This window comes from Panthera tigris, chromosome E3 (genome assembly GCF_018350195.1).
Source record: "Panthera tigris isolate Pti1 chromosome E3, P.tigris_Pti1_mat1.1, whole genome shotgun sequence".
Taxonomy (NCBI): Eukaryota; Metazoa; Chordata; class Mammalia; order Carnivora; family Felidae; genus Panthera; species Panthera tigris.
The window spans coordinates 10,998,374-11,014,051 of NC_056675.1; the positions used below are offsets into that span (position 1 = coordinate 10,998,374).

The 15,678-nt window shown below is 48.4% G+C and overlaps 1 protein-coding gene across 1 annotated transcript in view; it reads right to left on the reverse strand.

The window, feature by feature from the left end:
* Positions 1-3,455: 3,455 nt before the first annotated feature.
* The window catches only part of LOC102959053 (general transcription factor II-I repeat domain-containing protein 2B), a 48,345-nt gene continuing 36,122 nt past the window's right edge, over positions 3,456-15,678 (reverse strand). Inside the window, 6 exon segments of the mRNA XM_042971514.1 lie at positions 3,456-5,259; positions 7,632-7,660; positions 7,980-8,076; positions 8,079-8,162; positions 8,989-9,072; positions 10,175-10,252. Of these exon segments, the coding sequence (XP_042827448.1) occupies positions 3,656-5,259; positions 7,632-7,660; positions 7,980-8,076; positions 8,079-8,162; positions 8,989-9,072; positions 10,175-10,252 (1,976 nt within the window). The 3' untranslated portion in view covers positions 3,456-3,655.

Here is a 15,678-nt window from a genome sequence, read left to right on the forward strand (position 1 = left end):
TGCAATTAGAACTTTAAAAAAAACTGTATAAGATAAAATATTTTCATAATACTTCATAATTTGTAGTTTCAATGTCTCCTAGCTAAAGTCCTGATCAAATGTTTTCCCCCATGTTTTTCTGTATTTCTGGTCCCCTTGGAGGTGGCCTCATGATGCCCCCTGTCATGTGCTGATGTGTAGGCCCCGGTGGTGTGTGGGCCTGAGGTCAGGGGGGCATGTCCGGGGGCCTCTGCTGTCCCCCGTGGAGCCAACAGAGAGCACTGGGCGGGTGTGCCTGTAGGTGTCTGGGTCTGAGTTAGGGGCATGGTGTGTGTGCCGCCAGTATTTTTTTTTTTTTTTTTAATTTTACTTATTTTGAGAGAGAGCCAGGGCGTGAGTTGGGGAGGGGCAGAGAGAGAGGGAGAGAGAATCTCCAGCAGGCTTCGCACTGTCAGCACAGAGCCCAGTGTGGGGCTCGAACCCACAAAACGATGAGATCGTGACCTGAGCCGAAACCAAGAGTCAGATGCTTAACGGACTGAGCCGCCCAAGTGCCCTATGCGGTCAGTTTTCTTGAGGCCAGGCATAAAGCCGGGCTCCTTACATGGTTTCTGGTTCTGAGAGCGACCTGTCAGGTAGGTACTTTATGGACAAGGAAACCAAGCCTCAGAAAATTGTAGGCAATTGTTTAGGGTAACACAGCAAGTGGCAGAGCTGGGAGGTGAGCCAGGCTTTTCTTTCTGATTCCAAAGCCCTACCGGATCCATTACTTTGTCCTGACCCCCCAGTGCTCCTGACCTGTGGCTCAGTCCTAGTGGTGGTGCTGGGGCCAATGGGTGCTCAGAGGAGGGGGGAGGTGACATGGGGCCTTGCTTCCAGAGCTCTGAGCCACCTGCCCCAGGGCTGTGTTGGAGGAGTGACTAGTGTCCTGTGTCTACCCTGGGATGAGAAGACAGGTCTTGGGACAGGTGCAGTAGGGTTTTGCCCTTGGAATTGATGGAGGTCATCAAATCCAGTTCCCAGCTCCCGGGCTGGGCCGGACCACCCCGCTCCTAAGTGCTCTCATTTGCAGACACCCCATCACCACGACCCCAGAATACCACCTGCTCATTCAATTCTCCCAGGCTTGGCTCAGTCACATCAGTCACATGAATGGCAGTGCTGGGCCACTGTGGTCCCAACACACATGTAGGGTAAAGAAGGAAGCTGGTGGGGGTTGGGGGGGACACCTGGGTGGCTCAGTTGGTTAAGTGTCTGACTCTTGGTTTCAGCTCAGGTCATGATCTCACGGTTCGTGGGTTTGAGCCCCGGGTCGGGCTCTGTGCTGACAGTGCAGAGCCTGCTTAGGATTCTCGCTCTTCCTCTCTGCCCTCCCCAACTTGTGCACGCTCTCGTTCTCAAAATAAGCAAACTTAAGAAAAAATTTAAAAAGAAAAAAAAAAAAGGAAGCTGGAGCCAGAAGGGTTGACTCAACACAGAAGAGCCCGCGGATGGTCCCGTCACAGAAGGCAGCCCAGGCTGAACCCTGCTAGCCCCTCCCTCGGCATCACCTGGCTAACTGCCAGGAAGCCGCACAGGACAGCCACCTGTCACGGAACGGCATGGACTTTGGAGTCACACAGACCTGGTGTGAGTCCTGACGACTTCTCTGCTGTGCTGCCTCAGCAGGCCGGTTCATCACTCTGAGCCCTAACTGCCGGTCTGTAAAACGAGGGGGCCGATCTTTGCCCGCGGGGGTCCACGGGGTGACACCTCCTGGTGTTAACGTCACAGGTACACCAGGGGCGGGTCCCCTCCGACCCCCTTGTAAACCAGCCCACCGCCCCGCCCCCTCCCCGGAAGGGAGCCTCTGAGCCAGCCGGACCCAGCTGTGCCTGCGGTCAGCCCCGTCAAGGACAGAAACTGCCGGGCTGGGGTCATTTTCCCTGCGTTTGAGGCCATGGGTTCAGGCCTCAGCTGGGGCCGGGTGCCTCGTGCAGGACACCGTTCCCTGGTCAGATTAATTCCTCCAATCCGGAAAGTAGTCACAATTTTGGGTCACTAATTCCAGCGCCAACAGGGATTAAGCACAGGGCGTGCGCGGGTGCGCACACACGCATTCAGAGGCCACCCCTCCGGGGAAGGTGCTGTGAAGGAAAGGTCATCAGGACGCTCCTGGCTTAAGTGGGAGGGAACTGGAGCACCCACGGTGAGCGAGATCAAAGCACCGCATCGATGTTCGATTTTCTGCAGCTGGTGACTCGTGGCTGTGTGAGCGAATATCCCCGTTCTTGGAAGAGGTTCCCACAAGTAGTCAGGGGTAGACGGTGTATGTAAACCACTCAGGCGTGCACACTTGCAGGCAATGCTGTGTACACACGCACACGCACATGAAAGAAACCAGGTGAACAAGTGGTAAAGCAAAGGGGTAAAAGTTCAACAAGGTGAGAATCTGGCAAGAGGACATGTAAGTATTCTTCGTACCAGTCTCATGTCTGCAACGTCTTTACATATTTGAAATTATTTCAAAATAGGGGGCGCCTGGGTGGCTCAGTTGGTTAAGCGTCCGACTTTGGCTCAGGTCACGATCTCCTGGCTCAGGAGTTCGAGCCCCGCGTCGGGCTCTGGGCTGACAGCTCGGAGCCCGGAGCCTGCTTCGGATTCTGTGTCTCCTTCTCTCTCTGCCCCTCCCCCTCTTGCGCTCTGTCTCTATTTATCAAAAATAAACATAAAAAATTTTTTAAATGTTTTTATTTTTTTAAAGGAGAGAGAGCACTAGCAGGGGAGGGGCAGAGAGAGAGGGAGACACAGAATCCAAAGCAGGCTCCAGGCTCTGAGCTGTCAGCACAGAGCCCGACTTGGGGCTCTAACTCACAAACTGCAAGATCGTGACCTGAGCCGAAGTCAGACACTCAACCGACTGAGCCACCCAGGCGCCCCCAAAATAAAAACATTTTTTTAAAAAAGAAATTATTTTAAAATAAAGTGTATTTATTTTTAAAGCCATCTTCACACCCAACGCAAGGCTCGAACTTACCACCTGGAGATCAAGAGTCAGGTGCTCTCATGACTGAGCCAGCCAGGTGCCCCTCCAAATAAGTTTACCGGAAAAAAAAGACAACTTTCAAGCCTAGGCTTGACCAGTAACTTAGCCTTCGAAAGCCCGTGTTATTTGTTTTCTGGGGTTTTCCAGTGGTAAGTCCTACCTTTGTGGGTTGGCGTGGAGGCAGGGACAGGTCATACAGGAGTATGTGAATGTGTCTCCAGCGGACTGTCCCCAAGCTCGCAAACCCGTTAGAGCACATGGGGCGCCGTGTAACAAGCGGGGAGACCGATGTGTGTGCAAATATACCCCTCCATGATCTACACCCCTCTCTCTGTTTCTCTGTTGACTGATTTAACCTTCGGCGTGCCAGCCTCAACGCCGGCGGGGGTCGGGCGCGTTGGTGAACGAGTGAAACCCGCCAGGCGTTAAGAAAAGGGGACCGCCAGAGAAATACAAGAAAACAGTATTGATTTTTTACTGGACTATGGGTGAAGCATAAAATGTCATACAAACAGGGATACGGCAAGTTCCATTTCCGAGTCAAAGTGGGGAAGAAACAGGAAACGGCGACCTTTCATAACTCCGTTCTCACCTCACGATCCCCTGGGCTGAGGGGATCGCAGGCTCGCGCGGCCGGGGACGCGTTCAAAGTCACGTCGCGATGTGGAGCACGGAATCCCACTGCGGGCCCCTCGGCTGGGAGCAGTATTTGGTTTTGCTCAGTTTCATGATGGAAAAGAGCTGTTCGCAAATGTAGGTGCTCCCGAACATGGACAGAATCTTGGCGCAGTGGACCCTGTACTTGGGGTAGGTGCTCCACAGGTACTTGCAGAACTCCGGGACCCCGACCTTGTCGTATTTCGTCTTGAGCACCGTGTTGCACTGCAGGTCAATGACCTCCATCTGGAGCGCTTCGTGCACGCTCTCGATCTTCACCGAGAAAGGGGAGCTGAACAGGGCCAGTTCGCTTTCGTAGAGTTTGAAGTCGGACAACCTCTTCTGGAATTCAGTCTCTAGCTCCACGATCTTGGGAATGTAGTTCAGGCCGTCGCTCTCGTTTCTGGAAACCGACCTCAGCGTGGGGAAGTGGGCCAGGTTGTTCCTCGCCAGGTGAGTTTCCCAAAGGCACAGTTTGGCGAGGAACGCCCGGATCAAGTCGTACATCTGCGTCACGACCTGCGAGTGCCCTTGCAGGGACATGTTCAGGGTGTTCAGATGCGTTGTCATATCGACCAAGAAGGCCAAGTCTCGGATCCAGTCCTGAGAGCTCAGCTGAGGTAGGGGCTTCCCTCTGGATGACATGAAGTGATCGATTTCCTCCAGCGACTCGAAGAACCTCTTGAGCACCAGCCCGCGGCTGAGCCACTTAATCTCGGTGTAATACAGCAGGCTGCCGTACTGGCTCTCCAGTTCGTACAGCAGAGTCGTGAACTCGCTGTGGTTCAGGCCACGGGAGCAGATCCAGTGCACGGAGCTCACCACCACGCTCATCACGTGGTCCATCTTCAGCTTTTGCGCACAGAGGGACTCCGGGTGGATGATGCAGCACACAGACTTCAGATCCGAGTCCTTGCAAACCGTTGCCGCCTTGGACTTGAGTTTCGTGACCAGTCCGTCGTTCACGTCTACCATCGCGGGGGTGCCGGTCGAGGCCACGCTTACCAGTTTTGACCAGTCGATGTGAAACTTCTTAAGACTTCTCTCGACCCGCAGAAACATCTCGTGGCCGGATTTTGTACCCGTCATGGGCACCGTATCCAAAAGCTCCTCCGACGCGTCGAAATTCTCGTCCACGCCACGGATGAATATGGCCAGCTGGGTGGTGTTGTTTATGTCCGTGATCTCGTCGATTGCAATGGAATAAGCCACAAACGACTTGATTTTTTCACGTAACTTCTCCCATAATTTCCCAGCCACGTCTTCTACGGGCTGCGCGGCAGCGTTTTCGTCGGGACTCGCGTTCGCAAACACCTGTTTCTGCTCGGGACCCGCGATTTCTGAGGACCCCAGGAGGTACTTCCTGAGTCCTTTCTTCAGCTCGTGGAGCTTCTCATCACGCAGCTTCTCCGTGTACTGGTCGTAGTGCTTACTGTGGTTCGTCTGATAGTGACGTCGGAGGTTGTATTCTTTGGACACCGACATGCTCTGTTTGCATATTAAACACGTAGGAATGTTCTGCACTTCCACGAAGAAATACGCTCTCTCCCACTTTTCTTGAAATACGCGGCCCTCCTGGTCTATCTTTCTCTTTCCCACTTTTGATAGAGACACGGAGACAAGAAATAGTTCACTTTTTCTCTTTACGAAAAATGATTGCAAAAGCATGATGATAAATGTCAGGGGTAAAGCGGCTGGGGGATGGGCATGGTTAACCCACCCCTGCGGAGAGGGACGGCCAGACCCTCCGCTCCAGCGAATTGCCGCTGGAGGGAACGTGGGCCCACGGTGGCCAGATCTTCAGATTTCTAAAGAAACCTTGGAGGGGCTCCTGGGTGGCTCAGTCGCTTGAGCTTCTGACTTTGGCTCAGGTCATGATCTCACGGTCCGTGAGCTCGAGCCCCGCGTTGGGCTCTGTACTGACTGCTCAGAGCCCGGAGCCTGCTTCGGATTCTGTGTCTCCCTCTCTCTCTGACCCTCCCCCGTTCATGCTCTCTGTCTCAAAAATAAATAAACATTAAAAAAAATTAAAAAAAAAAAAAAAACGGGGCGCCTGGGTGGCTCAGTCGAGTGACCAACTTCGGCTCAGGTTATGATCTTGCAGTTTGTGAGTTCGAGCCCCGCGTCGGGCTCTGTGCTGATGGCTCGGAGCCTGGAGCCTGCCTTGGGTTCTGTGTCTCCCTCTCTCTGCCCCTTCCCCGCTCATGCTCTGTCTCTGTCTCTCAAAAATGAATAAACGTTAAAAAAAAAAAAAATTAAAAAAAAAAAAAAGAAACTTTGGAAATTGACTTTTTTTTTTTTAATTTCTAAGTAAACTACACCACAGGTGAGGCTCGAACTCACGACCCCAAGAGTAAGTCACGTGCTCCATCCACTGAGCCAGCCAGGTGCCCCCCACCCCCAGAAATAGACTTTTATGAAAAAGTCTGTGGCTTTCTTTTTCCTTTTCTTTTTTTTTTTCTGCAAAAGTCCCTGGCTTTTCAATGTTGGCCGCATGTTCCCATTTTTAAAAGGTCCATGAGCCAGGGGCGCCTGAGTGGCTTACGCAGTAAGCGTCTGACCTCGGCTCGGGTCATGATCTCATGGTTCATGGGTTCAAGCCCCAAGTTGGGCTCTATGCTGACAGCTCAGAGCCTGGAGCCTGCTTCGGATTCTGTGTCTCCCTCTCTCTCTGCCCCTCCCCCCTCACACTCTGTCTCTCTGTCTCTCTCTCATAAATAAATAAACTTTAAAAAAAAGTTAAAAAAAAAGGTACATGAGCCAAAAGAAAGGCATCTTTTGTAAAGTTCAACAAGGACCTATGTTTGCCACATCTGGTTTAAGCAAGAATGATGTGGCAGTATGTTTGCATTTTAATGCATATTTTTTCATTTGGGTCTCCAGATAACTTTGAAATAACAGAGACATGGATGGCCACAGAAGGCGCGTGATTTACCTGCTGTGAGTCACAAAAGACCATGGTCATAGATAGCCACGGGACCGCACAGAACTTACTTGTTTGAAATTTAAAGAAATCTGGCCACGATGCAGGTGAGCTCTACTTGGGAGAAAACACAGGCCTAAAAATTCACTTTAAGAAAATGAAGGCAGAGACAGAAAGAAAGTCAATTCGGTGGTTGCCTGGGGCTGGGGGCGGGAACGGGAAATGACGGGACATGGGTAGAAGGAATGTTTTGGGGGTGACAGGAATGTCCTAATGTTAGATTGTGGTGATGGTTGCACAACTCTGTAAATTTACTAAAAATCACTGACGTGTGCACACTGCACACAAGCGAGTTTTACGGCACGTAAACCATGCCCCAGTAAAGCTACCAAAAACGTACCAAAAAAAAAAAAAATTCATTTGGCAACAAGGTGAGTTTAGGAATAACAGTCGGGCGTTTGTCAAGAGTGTTTTCGTTGTTTTCAAACTGTAAACGAGGAGGTTCCCTCGTGACTCGCACTCTTGCGAACAGCTCTCCACCTGCTTTACTCACCCTCCAGGGTGTTAACTTGCGTGCAAGGACTCCAGGGGAGATATCTGCCACGCACGGTGGCTGGGGCATTGCTCTGTCAGAACAGATTGAGGGGGCCCTGGGAGCCCCTGTCTGTGCCAGGCAGTACCCCTTTCGGGTCTGCACTGTGGGGAGATCTGGGTGGGGGATCACGGGGCGGGTGGAGCTGTGGTGGCCAGACAGGCCCTATTTACCGGCTAGGATGGGCTAATTCAGCATCAACCTACCAGCCCCTGGAGGGCTCCCGGATGAGGGCGCACCAGTGAGCCGCACCAAACCATCGCGGGAGAAGAAATGCCTGGCTGAGCAGCAGAATTAAAGGACCTGATCGCCAGCGGGGAAAAAAGAAACTGCATCTAGAGAGCACCACGCTTTGCTCTAAGGCTCAAGGCTCAAGAAGCAAGGAGTGCCCACCGAGATGCGTCGCACCGCACGCTGGGTGCCGGAACGCCCTGCTCGCCACCCGGGATACTCACCGTTGCTAAGCTCGAGGCCCGGAAGCGGTCTGAAGAGAAAGAGACACGGTGAATGCAACAGAGGTCATCTGGCCCCTCTTGCCCGGTCAGTTCTGGTTGACGGGCTTCGGCGAGCGTCAACACTACGCTAGGTGCAGTGGGGGAGGCCGCCGCCGTCACCAGGGACATGGACACACGGCTCCCAGGAGCAGAGTACGGTAAACTCAGTGGGGGAGGCGGCTTGGCGCAGAAGCTTGGCTTCAGGGACCCACCGCCCACCTCCTGGGGTAAAAAAAAAAAAAGGCCCACCTTGTGCACACGGCGAGCCGCACGTTGGTTCTCGTGGCCAAGCAGGGAGCTCTCACTCACCTGATGACTGTGAATTTGATAAATTCCGCAGCATCCAAGATCCTTCTCATGGAGCTGATTTCCAGGTAACCGGGGGCTTTGAAGACCACCCCCGGGGCATGCCGTCGATGACCACACAGCCGGGGTTGAACGTGATTTTCCTGTAGGGAACTTTCACGGGGAAATCTACCCCGATTGCTTCCCCTGGGATGAGACAGACAACGAAAGGCCTACTTGAGTGGGTCACTTACTTTTGCCCAGACCGTGGGGTTACTGCCAAGAGGTTAAAATCCTTCTCGCCAAGTGACCAACACGGGCGATCAGCCATTACTACTTCTCGAATAATCTTACTGACTGGGAAACTGGCAACGGGCCGTAAAACAGATCCGGTTCCTCTCTCCGTTAAAGAGACAATCATAGCATCCACCCGAAAGAGGGTAAAGGTTTGTGAAGGGTACATGATTAATCACAGGTGAGTGCTAAAAGCAATGTTCAGCCACGGTAAGAACTAAGGAAATCAAAAATAGCTATTATCATTGTAACTCGTGTGTGCGTGTAAAAGCTCTTTGGGAAAAAATACACACGCATCTTGATCATAACCCCTTCGTAGAAAGATCAGTTTCTTTTTGGAAAAATATTGGGGCGCCTGGGTGGTTCAGTCGGTTGAGCGTCCGACTTTGGCTCAGGTCATGATCTCGTGGCTTGTGAGTTGGAGCGCACCGCGTCGGGCTCTGCGCGGACAGCTCGGAGCCTGGAGCCTGCTTCTGATTCTGTGCCTCCCTCTCTCTCTGCCCTCTGCCAACTGCTATCTCTCTCTCTCTCTCAAAAATAAACATTAAAAAAATTTTTTTAGTAATCTCTGCAGGCAACATGGGGCTCAAACTCATGACCCTCAGATCAAGAGTCACACGCTCTTATGACTGAGCCAGCTAGGTGCCCCCAGAAAGATCAATTTCTTGGATAAAGTATTCAATTAAAAAGAAATACTTCAAAATACACATTTTGGATACGTAACAATATAAAAACTTACCAAATTTTCGACTAAAGAGGTCATTGACTTGTTCTCTTAGTTGTTTTATCTTTTCAATGCTGGATAATCGGTCCTTCTCGTTATCTAAAAATAATTAGACAATCAAGCAAACAAGGGTTATTGATGTATTTATTTGCCCCCATGAAAGCTGTTGGAGGAAGTGCCTGATGGCACATGAAAAAAAACACTTTACCTGGCTTATCATTCAATTTAGTTTTAGCAGTAATTAAGCATTTTGAAAATGCTACAGATGACAGAGAATTTGCCAAATTATAACTCCATGTAAACACACTCCATACTACTTTAGGTTCGGAACATTTTCAACATCATGCAAGACAGGGATGTCCACTTTCACCAATACTCTCCAACATCAGCAATCCTAGCCAATGCAATATGACAAGTAAAAGGAAGAAGATGTAGTAGGATTAGAAAGAAATTACATGGTTCAAAATTCATGAGACACAGAATAGTGTACAATGAAACATCTCTCTCCCATCCCTCTCTTCAGTCTGTTTCTTTCCTTGGAGAAACTAGGTTATTAGATTCTTTTGCATCTCTCCAGATAGACCTTAGATATATGTATTCAGAAGAGATTGCTTGGCAGGAAGCAGATAAATTTCACCTCTGTGGCCAATTCCAATTTAACGGTAGCTGGTGTTTGGAGTTGCCTGCCCTGGCGGGTATTTTCCAGGTAATTCCAGGGCATGGCTGTGAAAAGAAACAGATCTGATGATGTCTGATATGAGCGAGATATGCAGTGTGTGACAATCTGTAGCGTATTTTTTATTTCTGAATTGTCATTGCTTAGCTGACAGGGTGAAGCAAAATATAATAAATAATAAATAAATAGATAAATATCAGCTCTGAGGGACTAACCCGTGTCACAAAATGGTTAAAACAGAACAAAAGGAGGGTGCCTGAGTGGCTCAGTCAGTTAAGCATCTGACTTGGGCTCAGGTCACGATCTTGTAGCTCGTGGGTTTGAGCCCCTGCGTCGGGCTCTGTGCTGACAGCTCAGAGCCTGGAGCCTGCTTTGGATTCTGTGTCTCCCTCTCTCTCTGCCCCTTCCCCGCTCATGCTGTGTCTCTCTCTGTCTCTCAAAAACAAAACAAAAAAATATTTTAAAAAATAGAACAAAAGGAAACATAGAAAATAAATAATGATAAAGCCAGATAAGCTTCCATACCTGGAATTGTCACCTGAACGATGTTAAGATCTTCAACACCCACCGCGGAATGTGTAATACCCGAGGCAGTTGTCCTTCCTAAAAGTAGAAACTGAAATTTAGAACTCGAAGCAAATTAGGTCAATTCTCCTCTAAAAATGCCAAGGTGCTACTTTGGTCAGAAGCACAGATTCGATTTTTAAAGCTTCAGAGAACAATTAGCTGCAGAATAACAAGGCGCCACGGCATAACTGATAGTTGGGTCTCTGCAGTTCAGTGTCAAGGTCACAGGGGAAAGAGCCTAAGTTTTTATTTAGTTCATAGCCTCTAATGCATCAGTCGGTATAATTTGACTTCAAAGGGATGTTTAAACGTGTATTTTCTTTGTTGTTACTCAGTTTAAAAGAGGGGGAGGGGGAGGGGAAATAGAACATAAATGGCCAAGAGGACATTTAAGAAGCACACGTCCTCTGAAAAACGATTTAACAGGCAGTCAAGGAAAGGCTCAGACAGGGTTAAAGAACAAAAGCAGAGTGGACATTATCACGTTTTCTGGTCAAACGACAAACACAAGTGAAGTTATATGTGGGAAATGTAAAGGAACTTTCTAGTCCCTTGAGAACTTAAAGCTCAATCCATGTGTTCTGTGAACGATCCATCATCTGGCGTCTGCTTTTTTTTTTTTTTTTTAATTTTTTTACTGTTATTTTTTGAGAGAGAGAGAGAGAGAGAGAGAGAGCAAGCTGGGTAGGAAGAGAGACAGGGAGTCACAGAATCCGAAATCCAAACCAGGCTCCAGGCTCCAGGCTCTGAGCTGTCAGCATAGAGCCCAATGTGGGGCTTGAACTCACGAACCGTGAGATCGTGACCTGAGCTGAAGTCAGACGCTCAACCAACTGAGCCACCAGGCGCCCCACCGTTTTCTGCATCTAAAGAGCAAGACCTCAAAGGGACATGAGCCACATTGTCAACAAAAGCCATTAGGTTATCCTGCAGTGTTCCGGGGCTGCTTCAAACACAGAATTTGGGGAGGAAATGTGGCAAAGTTTGTAAGTCTTGACCTCAAAATGACTCATTTTTCTGGTAAATCTAGTAGGTCCTGGAAAGCCCTATCCTTAACAACCTGGTTGAACATTAAGAGCTTACTGAAACTACTGTCAATTTCCATCATCAACTTGAAGTAAGAAAAACCTTCCCGGGGCGCCTGGGTGGCTTAGTCAGTTGAGCGTCTGAGTCTTGATTTCAGTTCAGGTCACGATCCCAGAGTTGTGGGATCGAGCCCTGCGTCGGGCTCCATGCTGAATGTGGAGCCTGCTTGGGATTCTCTCTCTCTCTTTCTCTCTCTCTGTCTCCCCCCCCCCCCCACCTCCACCTCCCCCCTCCTCCGCACCGCCTCTCAAATTAAAAAGCAAACACACAAACAAAAAATCTTTCAGGGCACTTTACGCCGTCGAGCCTCCAAAAAGCCCAGAACTAATTTGGGTCACCAGACTCAATTAAGAAACAGTGTCAGAAGATAAGGCATTATGATCTGATAAAGTACTAATGTTTTATCCTTAAACCTGATTCCTCCAAGGGCACCTGGCTGTCTGTCAGAGGAGCGTGTGATTCTTGATCTTGGGGTCATGGGTTTGAGCCCCACGCTGGGTGTGGAGATTACTTAAAAAACCCAAATAAACTTAAAAATAAAGATAAAACTGACTCTTCAACATGTAAAATCTGTCATAAAACATACCAAGCACGATTTGCAAACTAATCAAAATCCGATCGTAATTAATGCATAAATTGGCAGTTAACCCATTTTGATGGCCCCGCGCATTTCAAATAAATGGATGGTATTTTCACGAATGGGTGTAAACCTTAACTCTCCTAAAACTATCTCTGTACGTAAACGAGTCTTTCTTAGTTACTGCTCAACTGTAAGTTAGTTTAAAGGTGCTCACCCAGGGGCGCCTGGGTGGCTCGGTCGGTTAAGTGTCCGACTTCAGCTCAGGTCATGATCTCATGGTTCAGTTCGTGGGTTCGAGCCCCGTGTTGGGCTCTGTGCTGACAGCTTGGAGCCTGGAGCCTGCTTCAGAGTCTATGTCTTCCTTTCTCTCTGCCCCTCCCCTGCTCGCTCTTTCTCTCTCCCTCAAAAATAAACATTGAAAAAAAAAATAAAAATAAAAAAAGCTATTTCTTTAAAAAAAAAATCTCTACACCCAATGTGGGGCTCAAACTCATGAACCTGAGATCAAGAGTTACACGCTCTTTCAACTGAGCCAGCCAGGCTCCCCCGTTTCCTTTTTCAATTGAAGGAGATGTGACATACAACGTCACAATAGCTTCAGGGGTACGACACAGTGAGTTGACATGTTCCGCTATATTTTTTTAAAAATGTTTGAGAGAGAAAGGGAGAGAGGGAAAGAGATAACGAGCAGGGAAGAGGCAGAGAGAGAATCCCAAGCAGGCTCCATACTGACAGCACGGAGCCCAATATGGGGCTTGAACTCATGAGCCATGAGATCATGACCTGAGTTGAAATCAAGAGCCAGATGCTTAACCACTGAGCCACCCAGGCGTCCCTGTTATATTCTTACAAGTACTGTGAGGCAACAACCCAAACGTCCATCAATGGAAGAACGGATAAACCATGATTGAAAAAAAATTTGTTTTTAACGTTTATTTATTTTTGAGACAGAGAGAGGCAGAGCATGAACAGGGGAGGGGCAGAGAGAAGGGAGACACAGAATCCGAAGCAGGCTCCGGGCTCCGAGCTGTCAGCACAGAGCCTGATGTGGGGCTTGAACCCATGGACCGTGAGATCATGACCTGAGCTGAAGTTGGATGCTCAACCAACGGAGCCACCCAGCCCTGAACTTTGGAGATTTTAAGTGAAAGAAACCAGGCCCCAAGGGTCACACATTGTGCAATCCTACCGGTAGGAACTATGTACAACAAGTAAATCCAGAGACAGAGAGTAGATTGGTGGATGACCGTGACGGGGGGGGGGAGGAGAGAATGGGGAGGGATGGTAATGGGTACAGGGTTTCCTTCTGGGGAGACAGAAATGTTCTGGAACGCGATAGAGGTGGTGGCTGCCCAACACCATGAATGTACTACATGCTACGGAATCATTTATTCTAAAATGGTTAATTTTATGCGATGTGAGTTTCACCACAATAAAAAGCATTTAAGGTAATTTAAGGGTTTCCTTTCGTGGGGTTTTAGGGGGAAAAAGCCCCACACCGTATGGCTCAGAATGGGAGGTACCGGAGGCCTTATGATGGCTCTGAAATTGGGCAATGTAAATATCACGTTTAAACCCACTGAGGCCCCCCTGACTTCGGATGTGAGTGAATCCGCACACATCTACCCGTCTAAGGGAAAATCCATCTACCCCTGCTGGCTGGGGGGGTCAGGGACATCGTCCCCGGACAGGAAAGCACCTCCTCCGAGTCTAATTATCCTGACGGCATCGCCACATAATTCCCAATAAAGCTTTCAGGGTTAACACCCTGCAGAGAAGTGGTCCCTTCACACAGAACCCATCAGGACCTGACTTTTCCCCCAATACTTAACGAATCTATGCTTCCGGTGGAGCAGGGCAGGGGAACGGTAAAGGCAAAAGGAAGAAAAGTAAAATCACGTTAATTCTAATACTGGTGGCTATGGCTCCTTTTTTCTTTCTTTTTGTATTTTCGCCTAAGTTTTCTCTTTCCTTTTTTTTTTTTAATTTTTTTTTTTTTTCAGACAGAGAGAGACAGAGCATGAACGGGGGAGGGGCAGAGAGAGAGGGAGACACAGAATCGGAAGCAGGCTCCAGGCTCTGAGCCATCAGCCCAGAGCCCGACACGGGGCTTGAACCCACGGACCGCGAGATCGTGACCTGAGCCGAAGTCGGACGCTTAGCCGACTGAGCCACCCAGGCGCCCCCTAAGTTTTCTCTTTCTATATGAAATTTCTTTCTAAACAAAATTGAGATCCTACTGTAAAATATGACTCGAGTGTCCCTCTGTTTTGTTTCTAACTTGTCTTGAGCCAGACAGCTGACTTTCACGGAATGCCCATGAGCATTTTCCCCAGCGGGTGGCCACGACCCTTTCGCTAACTGCTGGGCACTTACGCCACACCTGCTTTTTCTCTGTTATAAACAGTGATGAGGGGCGCCTGGGTGGCTCAGCTGGTTAAGCGGCCGACTCCCGATTTCAGCTCAGGTCGTGATCTCACAGTTCATGAGATCGAGCCCCACGTTGGGCTTCGAGCTGACAGCACGGAGCCTGCTTGGGATTCTCTAACTCCGTCTCTTTCTGCCCTTCCCCTGCTCATGCACACACACTCTCTCTCAAAATAAAATAAACTTAAAAAAAAATAGTGACGAGAGGGATTTTCCCCCTAGAACAATGAACTTGATGACACCATTTTTAGAATTCAAATATATAAAGTACAAATGGAAGAATCAAGTCCAGATGGGAGCATTCATTTGCTCTCAAAATTTCCCTAATCGTGGCAAAATCAATCCAGACCCTGTGGTGTTTCATGAGAAGTAATATTATCTCTAAATTAAAAAGGACTCCCTTTTTGATAATGGAAAGAGTTTGATAATGTAAGCAATATGATAATGTAAAGAAATAAAAGGCATCCAAATTGGTAAGGAAGAAATAAAGCTCTCGCTATTTGCAGATGACATGATACCATATATAGAAAATCCCACAGACTCCACCAAAAAACTACCAGAATGGACGAAGGAATTCACTAAGGTTGCGGGATACAAAACCAATATACAGAAACCTGTTGCATTTCTGTGCACTAATAATGGAGCAGCAGAAAGTGAAATTAAGAAAACAATTTCACTTACAACCGCACCAAAAACAATAAAATGTCTAGGAATAAACTTAACTATAGAAGTGAAAAGACCTGTACTCTGAAAACTAAAAGTACCAGTGAAAGAAATTCAAGACGACACAAAGAAATGGAAAGACATTCCATGCTTATGGGCTGGAAGAACAAATATTGTTAAAATAGCCATACTCCCCACAGCCATCTACAGACTCAATGCGATCCCTACCAAAATACCAAGAGCATGTTTCACTGAACTAGAACAAACACTCCTAAGATTTGTATGGAACCACCAAAGACCTCGGACAGCAATCTTGAAAAACGAAAACAAAGCTGGAGGCATCACAATTCCAGATTTCAAGTTCTATTACAAAGCGGTAGTAATTAAAACAGTATGGGACTGGCATTAAAACAGACGCATAGATCAATGGACTAGAACAGAAAACCCAGAACTAAACCCCCAATTATATGGTCAATTCATCTTCAACAAAGGAGGAAAGAATATATGAGGGGGAAAAGACAGTCTCTCCAACAAATGGTGATGGGAAAACTGGACAGCCACATGCAAAAGAATGAAACCGCGTCGCCTCGCACCATACACAAAAATAAACTCAAAATGGATTAAAGACCTAAATGTGAGACCTGAAACCATAAAAATCCTTGAAGAGAGCAAGGTAGTAATTTCTCCGACATCGGCTGTAGCAACA